Raw genomic sequence first — 23,620 nt, forward strand, 5'->3', positions numbered from 1 at the left:
TCACTTGATGTATCTCAGTTAGTCGTAGAAGTTGAGAGATAACTATGAAAGAAAAAACACCCTTGTGACACGAATTTGCTTTCAGTTGTTTGATTTGAGACCTCAAAATTCTATTTTTGAGGTCTCAAAACCAAACTTGTAAAAAACTTCTCGAAAACAACGTCACTTCAGAGGGAACCGTTTCTCACAATGTTCTATACTATCAACCTCTCTCCATTACTCATAACCAAGTTAGGGTGTTATGCTATTAATTACTTTGAGTAATTACCAATAGTGTCCACTGCCTTTAAAGGGACATTTCTTTTGGATTGCGCTTTTTGCTTTTGGAGTGGGTAATGTGGGCTTTAGAATGTGCTCTCTATGGAATGAATTTGGTTGGGATGATTCAACATTAGAAAATGGTGAGCCACACAATTATACCTGAAAATTTACTGGTTTTTTCAGTCTTAATTTACTTTTGATTTTTCTTTTTTTAACTTTGATTTTTGCAGAACTTTGATAACATCCTCTAGTTTATAACTCCTGAATTTATGAGAAAGCTGGCAATGGATTGCCTCCTCATTGGATGAGACTGAAAGAGAACAAGTGAGGGTGTGCGACTCCACTATAGCGATGGCTTAAATAGCAATTTGAGTATGAGGCGGCCATGGACGCAAGTATACGCCGGATGGTGGTGGGAGAGACCAGGCATTGATGGCCAAAAGTTAACCTGGATCGATCTTCCAACACAGTTTAATAGTAAGTTGTTGGGTCAAAATTAGTTCATGTTGGTAATGTCTTTATAAAGGCACTGGACACTGTAAGTAATTACTCAAAGTTATTATTAGCATAAAGCCTTTAATGAGTATGGAGAGCTGTTTGATAGTACAAAGCGTTGTGAGAAACAGTTCCTGCTGAAAGAAAGTAGTTTTTGAGAAAGATGTAATTTCTCACTGGAATATTTGAATTTGATTTTCAGGGCGAAATCAAGCATCTGAAAGCACACAAATTGTGCAACAAGGGCACTTTTTTTTCCCATTATTCTCTTGCAACTTTTACGACCAATTGAACTCAAATTTTCACAGGTTTGTTACTTTATGCACCAAGTGAGACAACTGGTCTTTGACATTTACATAGGGTCCAGTGCCTTTAGAGACATTACCATCATCAGTTTTCATGTTACTCAAATATTTGTGTCAACTTTTGCCAAATGCAATTCACAAATGCTTTTGAGCGAAGCAGCAAAATTAAAAATGACGATGCACACAAAAATACATGGAAATTTTGTTTTTCCTTACTCTTGAACTAACACCAATTTTGTCAAAGCAAATTTGGTACTTCTCAAAATGGTGGACCATTTAAGTTTACACAATAAAAGGAACACCACATACTTTTGATGATAAACCACTGTCAATAAATATACACAACTTTTAAAGACAATGGACACTATTGGTCAAAGACTAGTCTTCTCACTTGGTGTATCTCAACATGTGCATAAAATAACAAACCTGTGACATTTTGAGCCAAATCGGTCATCAAAGTTGCGAGATTATAATGGGAAAAAAAACACGCTTGTCACACGAAGTTGTGTGCTTTCAGATGCTTGATTTCGAGACCTCAAATTCTGAATCTGAGGTCTCAAAATCAAACTCGTGGAAAATTACTTCTTCTCGAAAACTACGTTACTTCAGAGGGAGCCGTTTCTCACAGTGTTTTATACTACCAATCTCTCTCCATTACTTGTTACCAAGTAAGGTTTTATGCTAGCAATTATTTTGAGTAATTACCAATAGTGCCCACTGCCTTTAAATTGTGTTTTCAACCAGATTTATGTCTTTAAAAAAACGTTCCTAGCCCAAATCACCAACCCTAAAAGCAATGTGTTTCTTAAAGGCAGTGGACACATTGGTAATTACTCAAAATTATTATGAGCTAAAAACCCTTACTTTGTAACGAGTAATGGGAAGAGGTGGATAGTATAAAATATTGTGAGAAACAGCTCCCTCTGAAGTGATGTAGTTTCGAGAAAGAAGTAGTTTTCCACGAATTTGATTTCGAGGCACCTCAGATTTAGAATTTGAGGTCTCGAAAGCAAGCATCTGAAAGCACACAACTTCATGTGACAAGGGTGTTATTTCTTTTATTAATACATCACGCAATTTCGACGACCAATTGAGCTATTTTATGCATATGGTGAGATACAACAACTGTGAATAACCAACAGTGTCCATTGTCTTTAAAGAGACACATTGCATTTGGAATGAGCACTTTTGGCCTTAAAACAAGCAGTTGTTAAATGATTCACTCATTGATGCCTCAAAATTGTGTGATTTATCTTTAACTTTGTCAACTATAGTTCTAACAGTTTTGCATTTTGTTGAGACAATTTGTGAACACCACAAAATTGTAAACTATTTTAGTAAGAGGAAAACCACACAGTTTGAAGCACTACTTTTAGATAATGTTTCCAACAAGATTTATGTCATTTCAACACTTTGCCAATTCTAAAAGCAATGTGGATAGCTCAAAGACGCATTGCATTTGGAAGGGGCGTTTGGGCTTTAGATAGTGCTTGCTAGGAAACTAGAAATTTTAATTTCTGATTTGCTAGCAAGCACTATTAATAAACTACACAAATATACCAGGCATCTGTGTGGTTACCTTTTTTTAGTTTTGAAGAACAATCTTTGCAGACCATTAGTTCACAAGGTAAAAAGAAATCCACACAGATTTGAGCACATGAGTGTAAATAGTTTGTAGCCCTACTTCTTAGAACATGTTCCACCCAGATTCACATTATAACAAACGCTTTTGTTGCCCAAATTGGCAAATGTTGAATTACCTTACACTTAAAGACACTGGACACTATTGGTAATTGTCAAAGACCAGTCTTCTCACTTGATGTATCTCAATTGGTCGTAGAAGTTGAGAGATAACTATGAAAGAAAAAACACACTTGTGACGCAAATTTGCTTTCAGTTGTTTGATTTCGAGACCTCAAAATTCTATTTTTAAAGTCTCAAAACCAAAGTTATGAAAAACTTCTCGAAAACAACGTCACTTCAGAGGGAACCGTTTCTCATAATGTTCTATTCTATCAACCTCTCCCCATTACTCATTACCAAGTTAGGGTGTTATGCTATTAATTACTTTGAGTAATTACCAATAGTGTCCACTGCCTTTAAAGGGACATTTCTTTTGGATTGCGCTTTTTGCTTTTGGAGTGGGTAATGTGGGCTTTAGAATGTGCTCTCTATGGAATGAATTTGGTTGGGATGATTCAACATTAGAAAATGGTGAGCCACACAATTATACCTGAAAATTTATTGTTTTTTTTCAGTTTTTGTTTACTTATGATTTTTTTTTTTTACTTTGATTTTTGCAGTACTTTGATAACATCCTCTAGTTTATAACTCCTGAATTCATGAGAAATCTGGCAATGGATTGCCTCCTCATTGGATGAGACTGAAAGAGGAAAGTGAGGGTGTGCGACTCCACTATAGAGATGGCTAACATAGCAATTTGAGGATGAGGCGGCCATGGACGCAAGTATATGCCGGATGGTGGTGGGGGAGACCAGGCATTGATGGCCAAAAGTTAACCTGGATCGATCTTCCAACACAGTTTAATAGTAAGTTGTTGGGTCAAAATTAGTTCATGTTGGTAATGTCTCTATAAAGGCACTGGACACTGTAAGTAATTACTCAAAGTTATTATTAGCATAAAGCCTTACTTAGTAATGGAAAGCTGTTTGATAGTACAAAGCGTTGTGAGAAACAGTTCCTGCTGAAAGAAAGTAGTTTTTGAGAAAGATGTAGTTTCTCACTGGAATATTTGAATTTGATTTTCAAGGCGAAATCAAGCATCTGAAAGCACACAAGTTGTGCGACAAGGGCACTTTTTTCTTCCATTATTCTCTTGAAACTTTTACGACCAGTTGAACTCAAATTTTGCACAGGTTTGTTACTTTATGCACCAAGTGAGACGACTGGTCTTTGACATTTACCAATAGGGTCCAGTGCCTTTAGAGACATTACCATCATCAGTTTTCATGTTACTCAAATATTTGTGTCAACTTTTGCCAAATGCAATTCACAAATGCTTTTGAGCGAAGCAGCACAATTAAAAATGACGATGCACACAAAAATACATGGAAATTTTGTCTTTCCTAACTCTTGAACTAACACCAATTTTGTCAAAGCAAATTTGGTACTTCTCAAAATGGCGGACCATTTAAGTTTACACAATAAAAGGAACACCACATACTTTTGATGATAAACCACTGTAAATAAATATATACTACTTTTAAAGGCAACGGACACTATTGGTCAAAGACTAGTCTTCTCACTTGGTGTATCTCAACATATGCATAAAATAACAAAACCTGTGACAATTTGAGCCAAATCGGTCATCAAAGTTGCGAGACAAAAAATGAAAAAAAACACGCTTGTCACAGGAAGTTGTGTGCTTTCAGATGCTTGATTTCGAGACCTCAAATTCTGAATCTGAGGTCTCAAAATCAAACTCGTGGAAAATTTACTTCTTTTTCGAAAACTACGTTACTTCAGAGGGAGCCGTTTCTCACAGTGTTTTATACTACCAATCTCTCTCCATTACTTGTTACCAAGTAAGGTTTTATGCTAACAATTATTTTGAGTAATTACCAATAGTGCCCACTGCCTTTAAATTGTGTTTTCAACCAGATTTATGTCTTTCAAAAAACGTTCCTAGCCCAAATCACCAACCCTAAAAGCAATGTGTTTCTTAAAGGCAGTGGACACATTGGTAATTACTCAAAATTATTATGAGTTAAAAACCCTTACTTTGTAACGAGTAATGGGAAGAGGTGGATAGTATAAAATATTGTGAGAAACAGCTCCCTCTGAAGTGATGTAGTTTCGAGAAAGAAGTAGTTTTCCACGAATTTGATTTCGAGGCACCTCAGATTTAGAATTTGAGGTCTCGAAAGCAAGCATCTGAAAGCACACAACTTCGTGTGACAAGGGTGGTGTTTATTTATTAATACATCACGCAACTTCGACGACCAATTGAGCTATTTTATGCACATGGTGAGATACAACAACTGTGAATAACCAACAGTGTCCATTGTTTTTAAAGAGACACTTGCATTTGGAATGAGCACTTTTGGCCTTAAAACAAGCAGTTGTTAAATGATTCACTCGTTGATGCCTCAAAATTGTGTGATGTATCTTTAACTTTGTCAACTATAGTTCTAACAGTTTTGCATTTTGTTGAGACAATTTGTGGACACCACAAAATTGTGAACCATTAAATTTAGTTCACAAAGTAAGAGGAAAACCACACAGTATTGAGGCACTACTTTTAGATTATGTTTCCAACAAGATTTCAAAGCCCAAATCACCCAATCTAAAATCAATGCGTTTCTTTAAGAAGGTTTTGACATTTTTATGTTGAATTACCTCACATGCTTTAAGAGACACATTGCATTTGGATTGTGGGCTTTGGGCAACGAGCAGTTGTTTTGCAATGAATATTGTTGGAAAGATCCTTTAAAAGTAGATTAAAATTGTTCACTCAAAAACGTGTGGTTTTTACATTTACTTTGTGAACTAACATGGTCCGACAGTGGCATTTTGTTGAGGCAATAATGGGATTATTTTATGATTGGTTTTTGGATAAGAACGTTAATAGTTTGCTATTTTATAGTTTGTGTTCTTGAATGAAGATAAACCAAGCACATATGTGGTTTTTACCGACTTAAAAACTGCTGTTTTTCAGTGTGAATCGCCAGTGACGGCGTGGGGGCTAGTGTTGCATAGTGACCCATCAAAACACGTTCTGCTAATTACGGTGCACACAATATAGGGGGATGTGGCTATAGTTTTATAGCTATGAAGTTTGTTTATTTGGTTTGACTTCATTATATTGATTTTCAGGCAGTAATAGAATATTAATGAGGTTGTTTGTTGTTGTATGTATAGTTGTTAAAGCCATTGGACCCTTTCGGTTCAGACAAAAATAAAAAGGTTCACAGATTTACAAATAACTTACAGGGTTTACAGAAGGCAGTGGTGAAAGACTTCTCTTGAATTATTATTCCATGAAATGCTTTATTTTTTGAGAAAACAGCAAAACATTATTAATTCTCGTTAACGAGAATTACGGATTTTTTTGAAACACATGTCATGACACGGCGAAACGCGCGGAAACAAGGTTGGGTTTTTCCATTGTTTTCTCCCGACTCCGATGACCAATTGAGCCTAAATTTTCACAGGTTTGTTATTTGATATAGAAGTTGTGGTACACAAAGTGTGGGCCTTGGACAACACTCTTTACCAAAAGGGTCCAATGGCTTTAAAATGAATTGGTATATTTTATTCTATTTGTTCTGGAGAAAAAAAAAGTTATTTATTGTGGATGTCTGACAAACGATACTTTTGATTATTTTTATAAAAGGTGTTATATTGTGAGGACTTGTGACAAGTGGGTTAACTTAATTAATATTTGTATACTATTTTATTATCTAGTAGTAGTACTCTAGCTAGGCCCTATATACAAAATAATGAAAGTCAGTCAACTCATAATTAATTTCAAATGCTAATATATTCAATTTTTCAGTGATCAGAATTGTCTGTAGGTGTGAATTAATTGTACAGGGATATTTCAAAGATACTTGCAAGTAATTACTATTTTTTTAAAGTACTAAAACTAAAGCCTTCAATAATAACAAATATTTTGTTTCATTCAGCAGGGAAAGATATGTGAAAACCAGGAAATAAAATTGTACAGCTGAAAAACGCGTTCCTGCTGGGTTTGTAACGGGAAACAACAAAAATACTCTTTGAAAAGTCAGCACACTGTTCACTCATGGTAAATTTGTTTTGTAAATTTAATTTGTTAATTATATTTTGGTCGTAAGCAAGTAAGTTTGCCACTAATTTTGTTGTACACTGTAGGCTGGGCGACTAGTTAAATGTACTACTGTACTCGACAAGTCGCAAGTTGCGGCTACGACACTAGTTGAGACTAATTTTTAATTCTCAAGCAGCATGTGTTGATTGTGGCAATGTTTGCCGCAGGCGTAATGTAGTCAAGTTCAAGTTGAAAGGATTGAAGGATTGTGCCACTTATGTCTGAGTAAATTATGTTGTCGTGAGTAGTCGTAAACACACAATTGGTTCAGGTAGTCACAGCCTATAATTATTTGAAGTAGTCACCACTATGTTTTTAGTAGTCGTAGCGGCATGATTAACTTGGTAGTTGAAAAACAGTAGTCCCTACAAGTGCATTGCTTACAATTTGTTGCCTTATACTCAAATGTTACAGCCATACTGGCAAGCAAAAGATGTACGTATGCCTACTATGTGAGGCATATTATGTGCACAGTTCAGTGTATGTCTGTTATTATAGTAGGAAAACCATAATACTATGATGTTACTTCCAAATTTAAATTCCCTCCATAAGTTTGTTTTACTATTTGAATTTATAAACATATGAACGTTCTTTGTATTTTTAGACGGAGGTTCAAGCCCTGTTGATGACACTCTTCTTGAACATTTCTTAGATGCCCTGTCTCCTCAAACCAAATTTGGAATCTATTGACATGAGTCAAACACAGACCCGTTGGCATCTGAAAGTGCAGCAGGTAAGACCCAGTTACTTCAAGTCAAGTTTACACTGGTGATATTAGGTGAAAATGTTTAAGTGTCAGTTTCACTGTCCAACTAAATTCAACTTGTGTTAACTCTCACAAAGGAGGAATGCATTTTATTTTGTTAACTTTTCATTGTAATAGCAATAATAATAATAATAACAGGTATTTAGAGACGTTCCCCATAGAAAACTATATCACAGCGCTTACAACAACTGAAATGCACAATAAACAACAAAATCTTATCGGAAAAGCTACATACACAATGTTTGAAAAGAATGAGAAAAAGAGAAAGCTCAAATAGGGAAAAATGTGTTTTCAGAAATTGGTCTGTGGATTTAGCGGCTTTAATGAAAGAAGGGATGTTGTTCCATGCTGTGTATTTTTAGCACATTTTGAGTGTAGATTTTAAGAACCAATTACTAAAAGATAGAGGAGTTTAAAAAGGGTTCAACTTCAGTTGAAATTCTGGATTTAAAAATTATATACATGTATATAATTATCAATCACCATTGTATCATTTTATAAAAAGTGTCAGAACCATTATGATTTGTATTTTTATTTTTTATTTTTTAGGATTCGGAATCTTTAATTTCTCAAGAGTTGCAAGCCAAGTGAACAGTTGAATAGCAGCAGCAGCAACATCAACAAACAGAGGCAGCTTGAGCTTATGTAAGAAACTTTGGATATCCAGAGAGGCATAATGTTTCAATATGCTATGCTTCATACTTTAGTTAGTAAACAATGATTTTAGGTGCACAAGATTGTAGACACGAGTCACTGGTTTAAGCTAACATCCGGGAACGTTTAATGCAACACACGAAAGGTCAAAGGTCAATAAACAACTTTATGCATATTGCAACACATAATAGTACATGTATGTCTGTAACTCTTTGCATTAGTAAACTTGTAGTCTGTTTGGTCTAGAAATTGTTGTTTGAAAATACTTTGACAATATCTTAAAGGAACACGTTGCCTTGGATCGGACGAGTTGGTCTATAAAAAGCGTTTGAAACCGTTTGTTATGAAATGCATATGGTTAGAAAGATGTTTTTAAAGTAGAATTTAATGATCCACACAAGTATCACTCAAAACTGTATGGTTTACTTTTTACGTCGCGAACTATCACGGTCGGCCATTTATGGGAGTCAAAAGTTTGACTCCCATAAATGGCCGACCGTGTTATTGGATAAGGTAAAAAGAAAACCACGCATTTTCGAGGCATATTTGTGTAGATCATTGTATTCTACTTTTACAACATCTTTCGAACCATGTGCATTTTATAACAAACGGTTACAAAACGCTTTTCAAAGACCAACTCGACCGATTCAAGGCAACGTGTTCCTTTAAACAGTACATTCAATGTATTTATCTTAATTACTATTTATTAAGAGTGTCTTCATTTTAAGTATGGACAAATAAGCTTATCTATTTAAGCATACATTATGAACTTCACAATAATATGCCTTTTGTGAGCCTTTCCATGTGTTCACCTAATTCAAGTAAACGAGAATAAATTTATACAAATGTGAACTGATCATCGTAAAAATAAATTACTCGAACTGCATCTGCAAATTTTATTAAACTTAACATAAAGCTTTTACAAAGTGAAGCAACAATATTGTTTGTCTTGCAGTGGTTACATTTTATTTCATGCACACCATGCAAAGCCTTAAATACTAATGTGTACAACATAAATTATCTCTTCAAAAAAGCATTTGTAACATTAAATTCTTTTTATAAATAAACATCTGAAAAAGAGTTGCTTCTTCAGAGAAAATAAATCGCAAATAAAATGGTTTGTTTTTGTATTTCTTACAGTGTTTACATGAATTCAAGAATTAAACAAAGAATATGCAAATACTCATTATTTGCTCTAACCAAATCCCCAGCTGTAGCTGCTACAATGTTCTCCTATCCTGCATTGATGAACAACCTCTCTGTGTATCTTGCTCTGCTGCTGGATTTGATGAAAATTATATTATTCATTTCTCAGATGATAAAGTTATCCTTATTATTACCCTGATGCAGGGGCGTCAATCCGTCTTGAAAGGTGGGGGGGACATAACATTTATGGCGTGGGGTCCGAATTTTTTAGTCCGTAGATGCTCTCTGGTGCAATCTATGGAGTCTGAGGGGTGATGTTCCCCCCTCTCAGATTTAATGCCTATTTCAAGCTATGATGCACCTATTTTTGCTATCATAGTTATTGTACCTAAAAAGCAACTCAATTATAGCTTCGTAATATCCATTTTGTTTCTGCATTCTAATGCTCAGACGGCAGTTCATCCCTGGTGGGTATTAAAGATGGAGCCTGCTATAAAGCGGAACGCGAAGCCTTTTACGGCCTTGGGTCCAGGCCTAAGGGCTCGGGAAAATTTTGCATTCTAGATGTTCTGTGGTGCAATCTAAGGCCAATAAGAGGCATACAGAATGTAACAGAACATCTGTAAAATGTGAGCAGCAGTAGAACCTTTTGGGTTGACAGCATCTTCAAGTGCGGGTCTTTGAACCAAGTTTTAGCAAGTTTTTGCAATCTAGGGCCAATTTTGAGGGGGAACAATTGATATAGTGTCCCCCACTGTTGAAAAAATTGTGTCATCTTTGCCCACAGGATTAATGCCCATATAGGGACACCGGGTTTTGTCTTACACAGGGCAAAACTTGGGCTTCATGATAAAGGTGGTCAAAAAGGTGGGGGAACATTTGATATTGTGTCCCCCACCCTCCAAAGTTGGGGGGGGACATGTCCTACTCCTGATTGACGCCCTTGCCCTGATGCAGTGTATTCGCAATGCTGCAGCCATAAATCCCACTTGCAAATCACTAAACTTATCTACTAGGGTTCTTCTCGTCCCCTTCAAGAAGTTGAAACGCCATCATTTTGTCAAGATGATTTGTTTACCCCACTACACACAGTTCCCCAAAAAGTTTAATTTTAGTGTTCATGAATTTTTCACATGTCACTTAAGATTAATTGTCTTACTCCTACAATTGATCTAGGACCGTGTGAGGCCAAGATTGATTCAGAGTGAAATTAAGTTTGATATTGATCTTAACTTTCTTTATAAAACGGAGATAAGATTAATTGTAAATTTGAGTAGTTTAAGATTAATTGTTGGGAGATAAGATTGATTATTGGCAGATAAAATTAATTGTAAAGCTTTATGAAACACCCCCCCCTCCCCTTTTTTTTTAAGAACAATTTTTGCAGACCATTAGTTCACAAGGTGAAAACAAATCCACACAGATTTAAACACAGTGTAAATAGTTTGTAGCCCGACTTCTTAGAACATGTTCAACCCAGATTCACATTATAACAAACGCTTTTGTAGCCCAAATTGGCAAATGTTGAATTACCTTACACTTAAAGACACTGGACAATATTGGTAATTGTCAAAGACCAGTCTTCTCACTTGATGTATCTCAATTGGTCGTAGAAGTTGAGAGATAATTATGAAAGACTAAAAAACACCTTTGTGACACGAATTTGCTTTCAGTTGTTTGATTTCGAGACCTCAAATTCTATTTTTGAGGTCTCAAAATCAAATTTTGTGAAAAATTTCTCGAAAACTACGTAACTTCAAAGGGAACCGTTTCTCACAATGTTGTATACTATCAACCTCTCCCCAATACTTGTTACCAAGTAAGGTTTTATGCTAATAATTACTTTTGAGTATTACCAACAGTGTCCATTACCTTTAAAGGGACATTGCTTTTGGATTGCGCTTTTTGCTTTTGGAGTGGGTAATTTGGGCTTTAGAATGTGCTCTCTATGGAATGAATATGGTTGGAAAGATTCAACATTAGAAAATGGTGAGCCTCACAATTCATGCAATTATACCTGAAAATTTACTGGTTTTCCTTTGACCCCCTTGAACTAACACAGTTTGCCTTTTTGCTGAAGCAAATTGTTTTACTCCACAAAGAAAATGGCGGACCATTGTAGTTCACAAAGTAAAAGAAAAACTACACAGTTTTGCGCTACAGTTTTGCGGGGGCACCTCACAACCAGATTCATGTTGTAACATGCTTTTATAGTCTAAGGGTCCAGTCTAAAAGCAATTTGTTTATTCTAGGCACTGGACACTCTTGGTAATTACTCAAAATAATTGTTAGCATAAAGGTGTCGAGCATTGTACAGCTGTTGATAGTATGAAACATCGTGAGAAATGGCTCTCTCTAAAGTAATGTAGTTTAAAGGAAACGTTGCCTTGGATCGGTCGAGTTTGTCTTTGAAAAGCGTTTGTAAAAGTAGAATACAATGATCCACACAAACATGCCTGAATTTGCGTGGTTTTCCTTTTACCTCGTCGACTAACACGTCGGCCATTTATGGGGGTCAAAATTTTGTCCCCATAAATGGACGACCATGTTAGTTCGCACACTGAGGAAGAAGTGATTCTCACTAAAATATTTGAATTGATCGAGACCTCAGCTGAGGTCTCAAATTCAAGGCATCTGAAGACTGGTCGTTGATAATAACCAAAGGTGTCCCTTGCCTTTCAAGGACTTGTGAATGATTATTTAATTATTGCGATTGAAATTGTTGAATTTTGAGATGTGTTGAATTTAAAAACAAGTTTTAACGACACATGGTTGCATTTGTGCATGATTGCATTTGTGCACAAATGCATACCTGCTTCGTTAATAACATAATATTTCAAATTACTCAACTGAATTTGAAGTTATTTTTGTATTCGAAGCAATTATGATCTATCCAGCCTATTTAAATTAACCTATTTAAATTAACCTATTTAGCATATAACACGTTCAGTAAGCAATTTATGACTTAAAGTTGCAAAATTAATCAAAACAATGTTTCATTGCAATCGTTCATTAGGAACTATGCAAAAGCCCTTAGAATGAATCATGCGTTAATTCAATGACTTCTGGGTGTCTGAAAATATTAACTTAAAGGCAGTGGACACTATTGGTTATTACTCAAAATAGATATTATCATAAAACCTTAATTGCTGATGAGTAATGGGGAGTGGTTGATAGTATAAAACATTGTGAAAAACAGCTCCCTCTGAAGCGACGTAGTTTTCGAGAAAGGAGTAATCAAGTTCCACGAATCTGATTTCGAGACCTCAGATTTAGAACTTGAGGTCTCGAAATCAAGCATCTGCAAGCACACAACTAAGTGTGACGATGGTGCGACAAAGATGTTTTTCTTTCATTAATATCTCGCAACTTCGACAACCAATAATTGAGCTCAAATTTTCACAGGTTTGTTCTTTTATGCATATGTTGAGATACATGTACACCAACTATGAACACTATCCTTTGACAATTACCAGCAGTGTCCATGTCTTTAAAACAAATTATTATAAAAAAAACTTTAACTAAAAAAGAGCTTTAATAGATGTAAAAAAGAGCTGTTTCATAGAGAAATGATGAATTATGTATGTATCCCCATGGTGTTACCGCAAACCTCTCTTAGTTTGTACTTGCACCATGCAAAGTTTCAAATCCTACTGACGTCATTTGTGTAGAGTACATTAATTTGCCTGGAGGTGAAAAGCAACAAATGCACATTGGCCTATCCTGTGCGCTGCGCATGTGGTGACGGATAGGTTGTGTCCATCAGAAGAATTGGCAACAGCGCCACCATGGGTCTAGGAGACTGTTCTGTTATTTAATCTATAAGCAGTAAGCTTTGATAGCCTGAACTACTGACGTCACACTTCGAGGCTCGTGAACAACGCCAGAGACCGGCCTCTAAACCAGCGCGTACATTCACCTCTAACCTACATTCATTTCACATTGAGTCCTGCAGTCAAAATCTACACCAAAATAACATGCAAGTACATCCACATGTATCCACAGTACATGTACTGTAAACATTATACCACACACATGAACACATCCAGATGACCGAAAGTCAGCTTTCCAAATCTGTGTTAAGTAGGATTTGAAACTTTCCATGGTGGAAATAAGATATAGAAGAGTTTGCGGTAACACAATGTAATAACAATCTCTAAATGAGTTGGGGTGGTTCTGAAACGAACCGTTTGATTAACTCGACGTTTCGATCAGTATGCTCTGATCGTCTTCTGGAGAATAACTCGACGTTTGGAACAGTATGCTCTGATCGTCTTCTGGAGATCTCCAGAAGACGATCGCAGCATACGATCAAGTTAATCCAACGGTTCTTTTCAGAACCACCCCAACTCATTTACAGATTGTTATTACATGGTGTTACCGCAAACTCTTCTATATCATATCTATGTTATGATTGGTTGTCGGAGGTGACCTCAGACCAATCAAAAACAAACCCAGCAACGGTAGCTTTAGTCACTGCATTGATCCAATGGTATCATTTTATCCAATGGAATCATTGGATCTGAGTATAGCAGGTACTTGTCTTTATCCTTATCCAGGGGCCCAGTCTAGCACTTTGATGACATAGTGCATGTTTCATGTATGTTAATAGCTAAATCATCAGTAGTACTTAGTAATATGATTCTTAATTTCAGGCGATCACACCCCAATCACATCCCCAATTTCCAACACCAAGCATTATTTAAAAGTACCTGTCAATTTAATCTTATTTCACATATCTTTACAAAACTTAACATTAAAACTACAAGTACTCAAGGGAAATACACACAACTAAGTAATTCATAATTGTAAAAAAATATTTAAGAAGAATGTAACAAATTTGAAAAACGAAATCATAATCAGTACTTTAATTGTTAAACTTTTAAAAAAGAGCATTTTGTGAACGCAATCGGAAATCTAATATCTTCTGAAGGAAGTTATGTACATGTAGAAGGGTTGGTTTATGTATCAGTGCAATTTAAAATAAACACAATAAAGGGCATTTAGTGTGAAATTAACTGTATAAAAAATACAATGTTATAATAGATGTTAAATTTGCATCAGGGATACAGAATATTCATTTACCCATATACCACCGTGTGTAAAGGCCGGTTTAAAGTTAGATAAAACCAAAATGAATATAACCAAAGATTAAAGAGCGCCGAATGCGCAAGATGGGGAACTGAAGCTTGTTTAACGTGAAATAGGCATGGGCGCCATTTCAGCAAGTGAATGTTTTGGTCATTGTCTGCACTGAACTGCACTGATCTATTGTTGAATCGAAAAAGTTACTTGCCAAAATGGCGTCAATGTTTTGTTTCCCATTGATAGGCATGAAAGAATGTTCCCCCAAGGCAATGCCTGCAGTGAACCATCAGAACATTCTGCCGTCCTTGTATTTGTCAGACATTTCAAAACTAGGCTTTCTGGCAGCTGTTAATGCCCCATATTGGTTTGCTCCGTATCCATTACATTATTTCCATTTCACAAAACCAGTTTTTGACTGGCTTTGACTTCAATAAACCTACTGTGTACTTAATTTGTCACCAATACAAAAATAAACGTTGATTGAATTGAAACTAGTTGAATTTGTAAATAAGTTGAATTTGTAAATCAGTTTATCAAAAATTTTGAGGCAACTGGTAAATGAAGTTTATTGGTGATCCCTAAAACTGTTTCTTCTTCTTTTTGTACAAAAATAGTAACGAACTTGGATGGGCATAGCTACTTTTTGTGCTTAAAACAGATCCATGAAAATGAGCCAAGATGAGATATGGAATAATGGACTCAAATCTTCTTGATCGTTAATCAAATACAATTTTGCTTAAACAATATGCTTCAGAAAGCTAATATAAGCACAAAATTTGCTTAGCGTTCAACAGCTTTAGAAAATTTCAACATTTTTATCAAGGTATCATTCTAAGAATTTCAAATGCGTGGTAGTTTGTTTTTAAAGGCAGTGGACACTATTGGTAATTGCTCAAAATAATTTTCAGCATAAAACCTTACTTGGTAACAAGTAATGGGGAGAGGTTGATCTAGTATAAAACATTCTGAGAAACGTCTCCCTCTGAAGTGAGGTAGTTTTCGAGAAAAAAAGCATTTTCCACAAATTTGATTTCAAGACCACAGATTTAGAATTTGGGGTCTCGAAATCAAGCATCTGAAAGCAAACAACTTCGTGTGACAAGGGTGTTTTTTCTTCCATTATTATCAACTTTGATGACCGATTGAGCTCAAATGTTCACAGGTTTTTTATTTTGTGCATATGTTGAGATACAGCAAGTGAGAGGACTTGTCTTTGACAATTACCAATAGTGTCCACTGGCTTTTATACCTTATTGCTTTTAAGGAATATAAAATTACTGTTTTCTAATGTTACACAGCCATACTTCTACATTGTTTATGTACATCAGCATTAAACAACAAAATATGTAACTCCCTTCATACAAAATCTGTTCACAGTGAGATTTTGGTTTTAAAAAAGCAGTTCTTTTCACCACCAGAAGTAGTGCAAATAACAAGTTGCAGAAACTATAAACAGAGGTACAGCCACCAGAATGCATCACGCTGTAAATGATAAATCTTCTCTGATGTAAAAAAGTGAGATTTTAATCAATCTTTGAGAACACTTTGGTATGTTTTGGACGATGATTTATACAAGTATTTACACTTTGGGTTTTTTGGCAAGGTTATCATTAAGAAAAAACACTGCAAGTCACCAATATTTCATAGAGCTGCTTAACAGATTATACTGCTAAGCACAATTAGCAGAGGACCAGTCATAAGGGACAGATAGCATAGCTATAACATTTGGACTAGTCACCCAACTTTTCGTTGGGAATTGTTCTCTTGTTTTTAGCTTGGGAGTATTATAAGCACCTCTGTGACTGCAAGTTAATACCGACCTTTAACTGAGCTCACTTAAAGCACAGCTGAAGCAGAAGGGTTTGGTGCAGTGGCCTGGTCCCTCACACATGTAAGATGAGCTGACACTGCAACCACTAGAACGCAGGGGACTAGACGCTAATGATCCAACATTGCCACTCTCGTCAAACTTTTTCATCGGAGACGCAATCAACCTCCTCGCAACTGTCTTGGCAGGCGACCCTCTCTGATCAACTTTGGTTGAACTCCGCACAGATTTGGTGTCTGACTGATATGCCCTTGTTGGGGAGTTTGCGTACATTTTCCTGCTTTTCTCCACACGGCCTGTGCGTGGCGGTGAAGCACTGTGGAGATTTCTGGCGATGCTCTTCGTCGATTTTGGAGAGGAGATAATCTGGCCGCACCGGATGATGGTTTTATGTTTGGTTTTGAAGCTTCCTACGTGGTTTCTTTTACTGACTTCGGGAACGGCCACCGGTACTTCCGCAGGGTCACTGTCATATGTGTCCATGATGCTGTGGTTGGACACCAGGGAGAGAAATTTAGCAGAGTCACCTGAAGAATCACTCTCCTCGTCCGAGAAGTCAGAGAAGTCCAGTGTTTGTTCCGCTCGGACAACGAGCTTCCTCTCTCCTCGGATTAGAGTGGTATCTGAGTTATTCTTCCCTTGTTTTGACACTGTTCTGTTTGGCGCAACAGTCTTGTTTGCTAAAACTTTCTCCCTCTTTGAATGAAAAGGACTTGACTGTCCAAACTCTCCATCATTTTCTGAATTCCTAAGATCTCTCCGATAGCTCTCCGATTGTCGTTGATGCCTGTACCGTTTCGTCTGCGTCTTGGTATCGACGTCAAAAACTCTGTCATGCTCTTGAGACTTTTGCGAAAGATGACTTGCTCTTGATTTGGAAGAGCTTAGTTTATCTTTGCTTGAGATGCTGTTATCTCTATGGTCATTATAGCTCATGGGAGCTGGTTTGCCGTAAGAATGAGCAGCGCGTCTATTGCTGAAGTGACTTGGACCTGGCGATGAATCATCTGCTGTTAGTGAGTAAGGGTCGACGTCAACTTCCATCTCATCCTCGGAATCGTCATCAAAATCTCTGATGGTCATATGGGTTTGGTTAAATTCTTCTGAGGCTCTCTGCCTATCATTCAATCTCAAATGTTCAGCCATAAGTCTTGTTTTCGGGTGACCCTCGGAGAGCTTTTTCTGTTTTTTCCTGACAGCCTGTTCCAAAGGCGTCTTTTTATCAGAACCCTTAGGGAGTTGGGGCGAAGCCAGGGGCGAAGCCAGGGACATGCGATTCAACGGGGAGGAGAGTGTGGAGGGTGACCTTTGAACTGTAGGGGTCAAAATACTCCTCTTGACCTTTGAGGTCTTTGGGGACAGCGGGGTCGTCTTTGAGTCATCTTGAACATCTTGAGCACTGTTTTCCTTCAGATGCCTGGACTTCTGCATTGACTTCTTGCCCGTGTTTTTTTCAGTCCGTATCGGTGATTGTCTAGTGGCTGAAGGTTTTTGCTCACTGTGTTTTCTCCTTGCGTCCTGTTTTGTTATTGAAGCCGGTGTTCTCCGGCTGTCCGATTTTGGATTGACTGAATTCAAATCAGTGTGTAGGTCTGGGGTGTCAGTCGACCATGAAGAGCGATGATGATGAGCTGTTCGTCTGATTTGAGAATCTATCACTCTGAGGTCGGCTCCACAAACTTCAGAATGCTTCGCGTGTTGCTCTGGTACATTTAACAACTCATTGCTGTTGCCAGGAATTTGTCTGGTGGAGATGTGAACCCCTTTGGACACAGACTTTTCTTTTCTAGTAGGAGCCATAGTCTTAATTTCCCTTGTACCTTCCTTCAAATGTCGATTACTTCCCTTTACTTCAGGCCTAGCAATATTGGCTGCTTCAACTACTTCTCTCTGGTGTTTACGATGACTTGCAATTTCAACAACCGCTGGTGTCTTTGGCGTCCTTGCAATTTGGTATGGTCCATCATCAGAAGTTTCACTCCGCTGATCATCATTACTCTCAGAATCAAACCTTAAACAGTCTAATGTCATCTCAGAAGCAAAGTCATTGCTCTGAATGATAATCTCCTTTGCTGTTTGACTTCTGTGACCTGTACTTTTCTCTTCTTTTGACAATGAGGGACTCTGGAGGCGCAGTAACGCATTCGTTAGTGGGCCTGGAGAGGGCGCTCCAGAGCCTTCTCGCCGTACTCTTCGTCGTGGTGTCAAATCCAAACTATCCAAATTGATACCTGGTATGATCAGTGGCTTTGGCGATCGGAATATCTCCATGATTTCCTGTGTGTTAAACCGTGGGGAAGAAAGGCTCGTCTTTGAATTTACCGTTACGAGTTTCGGCTGCCGGGCTCTTGGGGTGATGCCCGATACATCGCAGTTACTGGGACTCTTACTGGAATCTTGACGGTTGTGATTCCTTGTTGTTGGTGTGTTTGATTTCAGTGAACTATGAACAGATTTTCTGTTGGCGTCGTCATATTTGACAGGAGTTCTGAATTCTGAGCTCCTTTCAGACTTTGGGGATTTGCTTTGTTCGTCGTCACATCTACCTTCAGGCTTAGAGTGAGCACTAAAGGGAACCACTCCGAGGCACATCTCTCCCTGCCCATCAAGGGGTAACTCAAGTTCTCTGTGCTGCTCTAAATCCAGTTGTGGTTTCCTCTTGGCTGTTCCAAGTGCAGGGGGTTGAATCTCACTAAGCATAGTGCTGTTGCAAATTGCCTCAAAGGGCGGCTGGGACCTTTTGCCCCTCGAGTCTCTGTTCTGGTTCGCCCTCGAGAGCAAATTGGAAGGGCGGAAAAGTTGTTGGTTAGAATGCAGATTACCAGCTAAGATAGTGCTGCAGTCTGTGTAGTCGGAGTCAGTGCTGGTGACTGTAAGTCCATCTAAGAGCCTCTCATCCTCCTGAGGAATATCTTCATTTTTACTGCTAGTATCACCCTCACCTGTTATCCGACTCAATTTTGAAGTTCTTTTTGGCGTCGTCCTTGACTGGAGTGTCGACCACGCCGAGATGGATCCACTCATTGCTTCACTGCTCTGGATGGTTCCCGCGCTTGCCTCGTCCTCACTCGACGAGTCCATCTCATCAACACCATCACCGTCACTAAAGCTGTCGGCGAGAATCGACTGCATCTTGAATAAGAATCGGTTCCGCTCCTCAAGGATGGAAGGAAGTTCATCTTTGAATTCATACGGATCCTCCTCCTCCTCCTCCTCCTCATCTTCGTTATTCTCACTAAGTTCCTTAATCATCTCTTGCTCTTTTTTCTCTTTTACTCGATGCTCATCCTCGAACCTCTTGGAGAGATTTCCACGAGCTCTCTGGTGAGCGCGATGGATGGGGTCACTTGGGGTGTCTTGAGGTTCTCGGCGATGCGTCAGTGTTTTGAGAGAGGATTTTGTTGGGGTGGAGATCGGGCCGCTGCAGTCGGACTCCACATCCTCATTGCCTGAATCCTCTGAATGTGAGTTACGACTCATCAGTTCATCTGTAAGAGGAACAACAAAAACAAAAATTACAGACCAAAATATTCTCTGCTTAAAGGCACTGAACACCTTTTGTAATTGTCAAAGACCGATATTCTCACTTGGTGTATCCCATCATAAACATAAAAATAACAATAATCTGGACTCAACCTACATAGTTGCAAGAGAACAGTGAAAGAGAAAAGACTCTTGTTGCACAAATTTGTGTGCTTTCAGATGCCTGATAAAAGGCTTCAGGCCTGACGTTTTTTAATATTTGTGTGAGAATTTACCTTTTTCGAAAACTTTCTCACAATGTTATATATACTTGTTACCAGGTAAGATTTTATGCTACTAAATATTTAGCAATTACCATTAATGTCCAGTACCTTTAAGCACAAAGAGTATGTAAGCACAGAACGACAGTACAAGCCAACTTCTGTGGTGCTTGCTTTATTTTAATCCAAGGAAACTTGACCGGTAAATGAGGACTCAGAAAATCCAGACATCAAGGAAAATTCCTGAGCAAGTTACTTGGTTTGGCCAGGACGTATTAACTCTCAAAATAAGGCAAAACTAGAGTGTGGATTTGGGTAGGTGAACAATAAAAAAAAATTCCCCAATTTACAAAACTAAATGCAGCCACAAAAAAAATAATAATACAAATTGACCAAACAAACCAACTTACCATCAACTCTTTGTACAGCTTTTGCTCTCTCTTCTTTGTTGACATGTTTGGGATTCTGGACAAGGGAAATTATAAATGGAACATTAGAAAGCTTTTGTCAAATATCAAGTGAATTTGTACGATACTGGCTTTCATATCGTTATCTACATTTGACCACATTGATTACTTGGGTCTGTTAAAGTGAACCTACAAGAAGATTTATAATTTGTCCTTAATCTTTCATACTCGACAGACTTGAAAGACACATGTATTTATCAGACTAAAAAAGTCAATATATATTAAATTTCCTTACTTATAACCCACAAATCTTTGAGGTTGGCCAATAAATGTTCAAGTTCTCGGACTTTATCTCCTCAGGTGTTCAGAACTGTACCGTACGGTGCTCTGGTATTTTTCGACTCCAATTTAAAAAGAATGTGTTTAAGGGGGAAAAAAATCTTTCAACCACCGTATGAGCTTGGAAATGGAGGGTGATCATTGACAAAACTAAAGCTGTTTAACAAACGCTTTGGTTGTTCAGGCTCAAGTATTTCTTTCGTTTGTCTTGGTTGACTAAAGTTGCCACACAACAGAATTTAAAGATATTTTTTCAGACTCTCATAGTCAATTATTTTGTTCACAAATATATTGCACAATGCGGTAGCCTATTATTACCCAATTGAAAAACACAATACCACAGAGCTTGTCCGGTCATAAGCTTACTGGCCCGAAGCTAAAATCCAGGGTCTAGGGCCTGTGGTCCAGGGTTGACTTCAAGCCCTGATTAACCCTTGCAGTGCCCTGTTTATTACTATTACATGATGGAGGATTCATGCCTATTTGTTTACCTGGTGGTAGGTATAGTTGACTAACGTCTCTGTCCCTGATGTGTCTTCACTCTCGCTGATGCGGCTGCCAAAAGCTGAATCCGTACTGTCCTTAGTCGAGTCCCAAGGGGTAGCTGCAGAGAAAACAACAAAAAATAATGCAAAAGTTTTCAAAAACAAAGCGGCAGGTCCTGCTTTTCTGAACACAATTCAGGCATAATATTTTATCCATGGACAAAAAGTAGGAACATCTTTTTTGGGCCCATGGGCTGACCTACATGTTGAAAGGAGTCGGGTTAAATGGACTTTCAGGCCAATTTGTCTGATTGTTTTAAGGCAAAATAATTGACAATCAGACTATAAGTAGGAAGAATACCATGCTTGGCAACAATTGTGGATAGTTTTTCCAGTTAAAGTTTTTGAGCAAAATATCTCAAGTTTACCTTCCTGTTACTAAGCCCCCCCCCCCACCCTAATTTTTCTAAAATAATAACATGAATAACAACTGTTACCTTTGTTAGGGGAGACTTTATCTGCTGCCAGTTTGATTGTTCCGATCCTAATCTTCCCTGTCCTGCCTATGGAACCTGCATAAATAAAATAAAAAACACAAACAACAATCAATAAAAGTTAACTTTGCAATTAAATTTACAAATGGTACACAAATTAACTCATTTCGTGTTTTGGCTCTGAGGTCTACCAGAGCATGGGGACTCAAGATCTGCTGGCTCCTAGTCATCCCATCGGGGATGTGAGGTTCAAATCTTGGTCACAACTCCTGTGTCTTTGATCAGGACACTTAACCATAAATTGCTTCTCTTAACCCAGGTGTATCAATCAATGGGAACCTACAAGGGCCGCGATTGGTATTATGTTGGATGAACACAAGCAGCTTGATTTTGGATGGTACCCGAGGAACTGAGAAAGTTTGAGGATTGAATCAAGTATTGTAAGATGAACAGGGATAATGTTGTGAATAGCCTTTACCTACAATCCCGGGAAAAAACATTGGTACACATCACCCTTCCCAGTATCCCACTCCTTAGTTTATCCATATTGTGATGGCAAAGCCGATTGGCTGGTAAGAGGGGAGGGGGAAGCGCCATTTAAGCTTCGCTGTGGAGCTTCCGCTGCTGGTTGCCGCCTGCTAAGCCATTGGGTAAACTGTTTGTCAATAACTTTGTGAAGCCCTTCGACCTGTACTGTTGTACAAGCCAGAGATCACCCGAGTTTCCTGGGAAGCAGAAGTAGAGCCAGGATTGTAGTAATCACTTAATCAATCACTTTTTAATATGCAGTTCTGCCCTCTTCGCTGATTTATTATCTCACCTCGGTCCTCTACCACTGTCATGTTGCTGAGATCCAGAACGTCGGATTCGACAAACGGGCGGTCATACTGCAAAGGGGAATAATAAAAACAAAAACAAGGTTGAGTTGTTGTTGACTTTGGTTTTATGATTTGAATTTGCAACATTTTTGCTTGATAATGCACCAAAGAGTAACAGTGTGTTGTTGAACCACATTTGGAGAAACCTCAAGTTCAATTTTGGTCCTAAAAATATTGATTTGAAACAAAACATTACCAATGAATACAATTAATAAATGCTTGGTAGGCCTATTTCATCGTTGACGTTTATAATAGAGAAGCCAGGCCCAAGTGAAAAGCATGTAATTCAAGTAATAACCAATCATATCGCCCTTACACAAAAAAATCAGTAGGGCTTGAAACAAAATTAATTAAGACAATTAACTAATTAAGTTTACCAATTAACAAATTTAATATTTTGAAACTAAAAACAAAAAAAAGTGAATTAATTTTAAATTTTATAAAGATTCCATTTTCTGAAAATTTACACAAGACGCAAATCAAGTAATATAAGAGGCAACTTGTTTGGAGCGACTTTGTGTGGGATGAGTTTGAAATGGGGTGATTGTATGTTTGGGGCGACTTCCATGGGGGCCGTTCGACAACAGCGACTCACTTGTAATTTGTATTGGTAATGACTTTGTATTCATTTTCATTTGCATGAATTATTAATTTAAAGCGAGGGAAGTTTGAAAAGCATACCTTGTCAATAATTGCCTCCAAATTCGTCCGAAACCTTTTGGAAGTTCGCTCTTTATCTCTAAGATAACTGCTAGTCTCATTTTGCGTCAAGAATGCCATGATTCTGAACGAACTATTCTCAGAAAATTAGACGACCTTTTTTCATTTTCTGCGGGTGCGTGATCGTTGGCGATGTTGTTTTCCTAAAATCTACAGCCTGAAGAGCGCCCTCAATAGTTTAGTTCTGATAAACAATTAC

At 37.7% G+C, this 23,620-nt stretch overlaps 1 protein-coding gene across 1 annotated transcript; it reads right to left on the reverse strand.

Moving 5' to 3' along the window:
• Positions 1–14,203: 14,203 nt before the first annotated feature.
• On the reverse strand, positions 14,204–23,565 carry LOC139936276 (uncharacterized). Its single transcript, XM_071931068.1, has 6 exons — positions 23,383–23,565; positions 22,644–22,710; positions 21,827–21,901; positions 21,336–21,448; positions 20,509–20,563; positions 14,204–19,843 (listed from the first exon to the last, which is right to left on the reverse strand). Exons 1-6 carry the CDS (start codon positions 23,479–23,481, stop codon positions 16,350–16,352), a joined length of 3,903 nt encoding a protein of 1,300 aa, XP_071787169.1. The 5' UTR covers positions 23,482–23,565; the 3' UTR covers positions 14,204–16,349.
• Positions 23,566–23,620: the final 55 nt, after the last annotated feature.

This window comes from Asterias amurensis, chromosome 4 (assembly GCF_032118995.1).
Source record: "Asterias amurensis chromosome 4, ASM3211899v1".
Lineage (NCBI taxonomy): Eukaryota > Metazoa > Echinodermata > Asteroidea > Forcipulatida > Asteriidae > Asterias > Asterias amurensis.

Coding starts and splice junctions, on each gene's coding strand:
- LOC139936276 (XM_071931068.1), bottom strand. CDS start 23,481: ATGGCATTCTTGACGCAAAATGAGACTAGCAGTTATCTTAGAGATAAA. Junction 22,711..23,382: donor TGGAGGCAATTATTGACAAG/GTATGCTTTTCA, acceptor TCCCCTTTGCAG/TATGACCGCCCGTTTGTCGA. Junction 19,844..20,508: donor AGCTGTACAAAGAGTTGATG/GTAAGTTGGTTT, acceptor TTCCTCTTACAG/ATGAACTGATGAGTCGTAAC.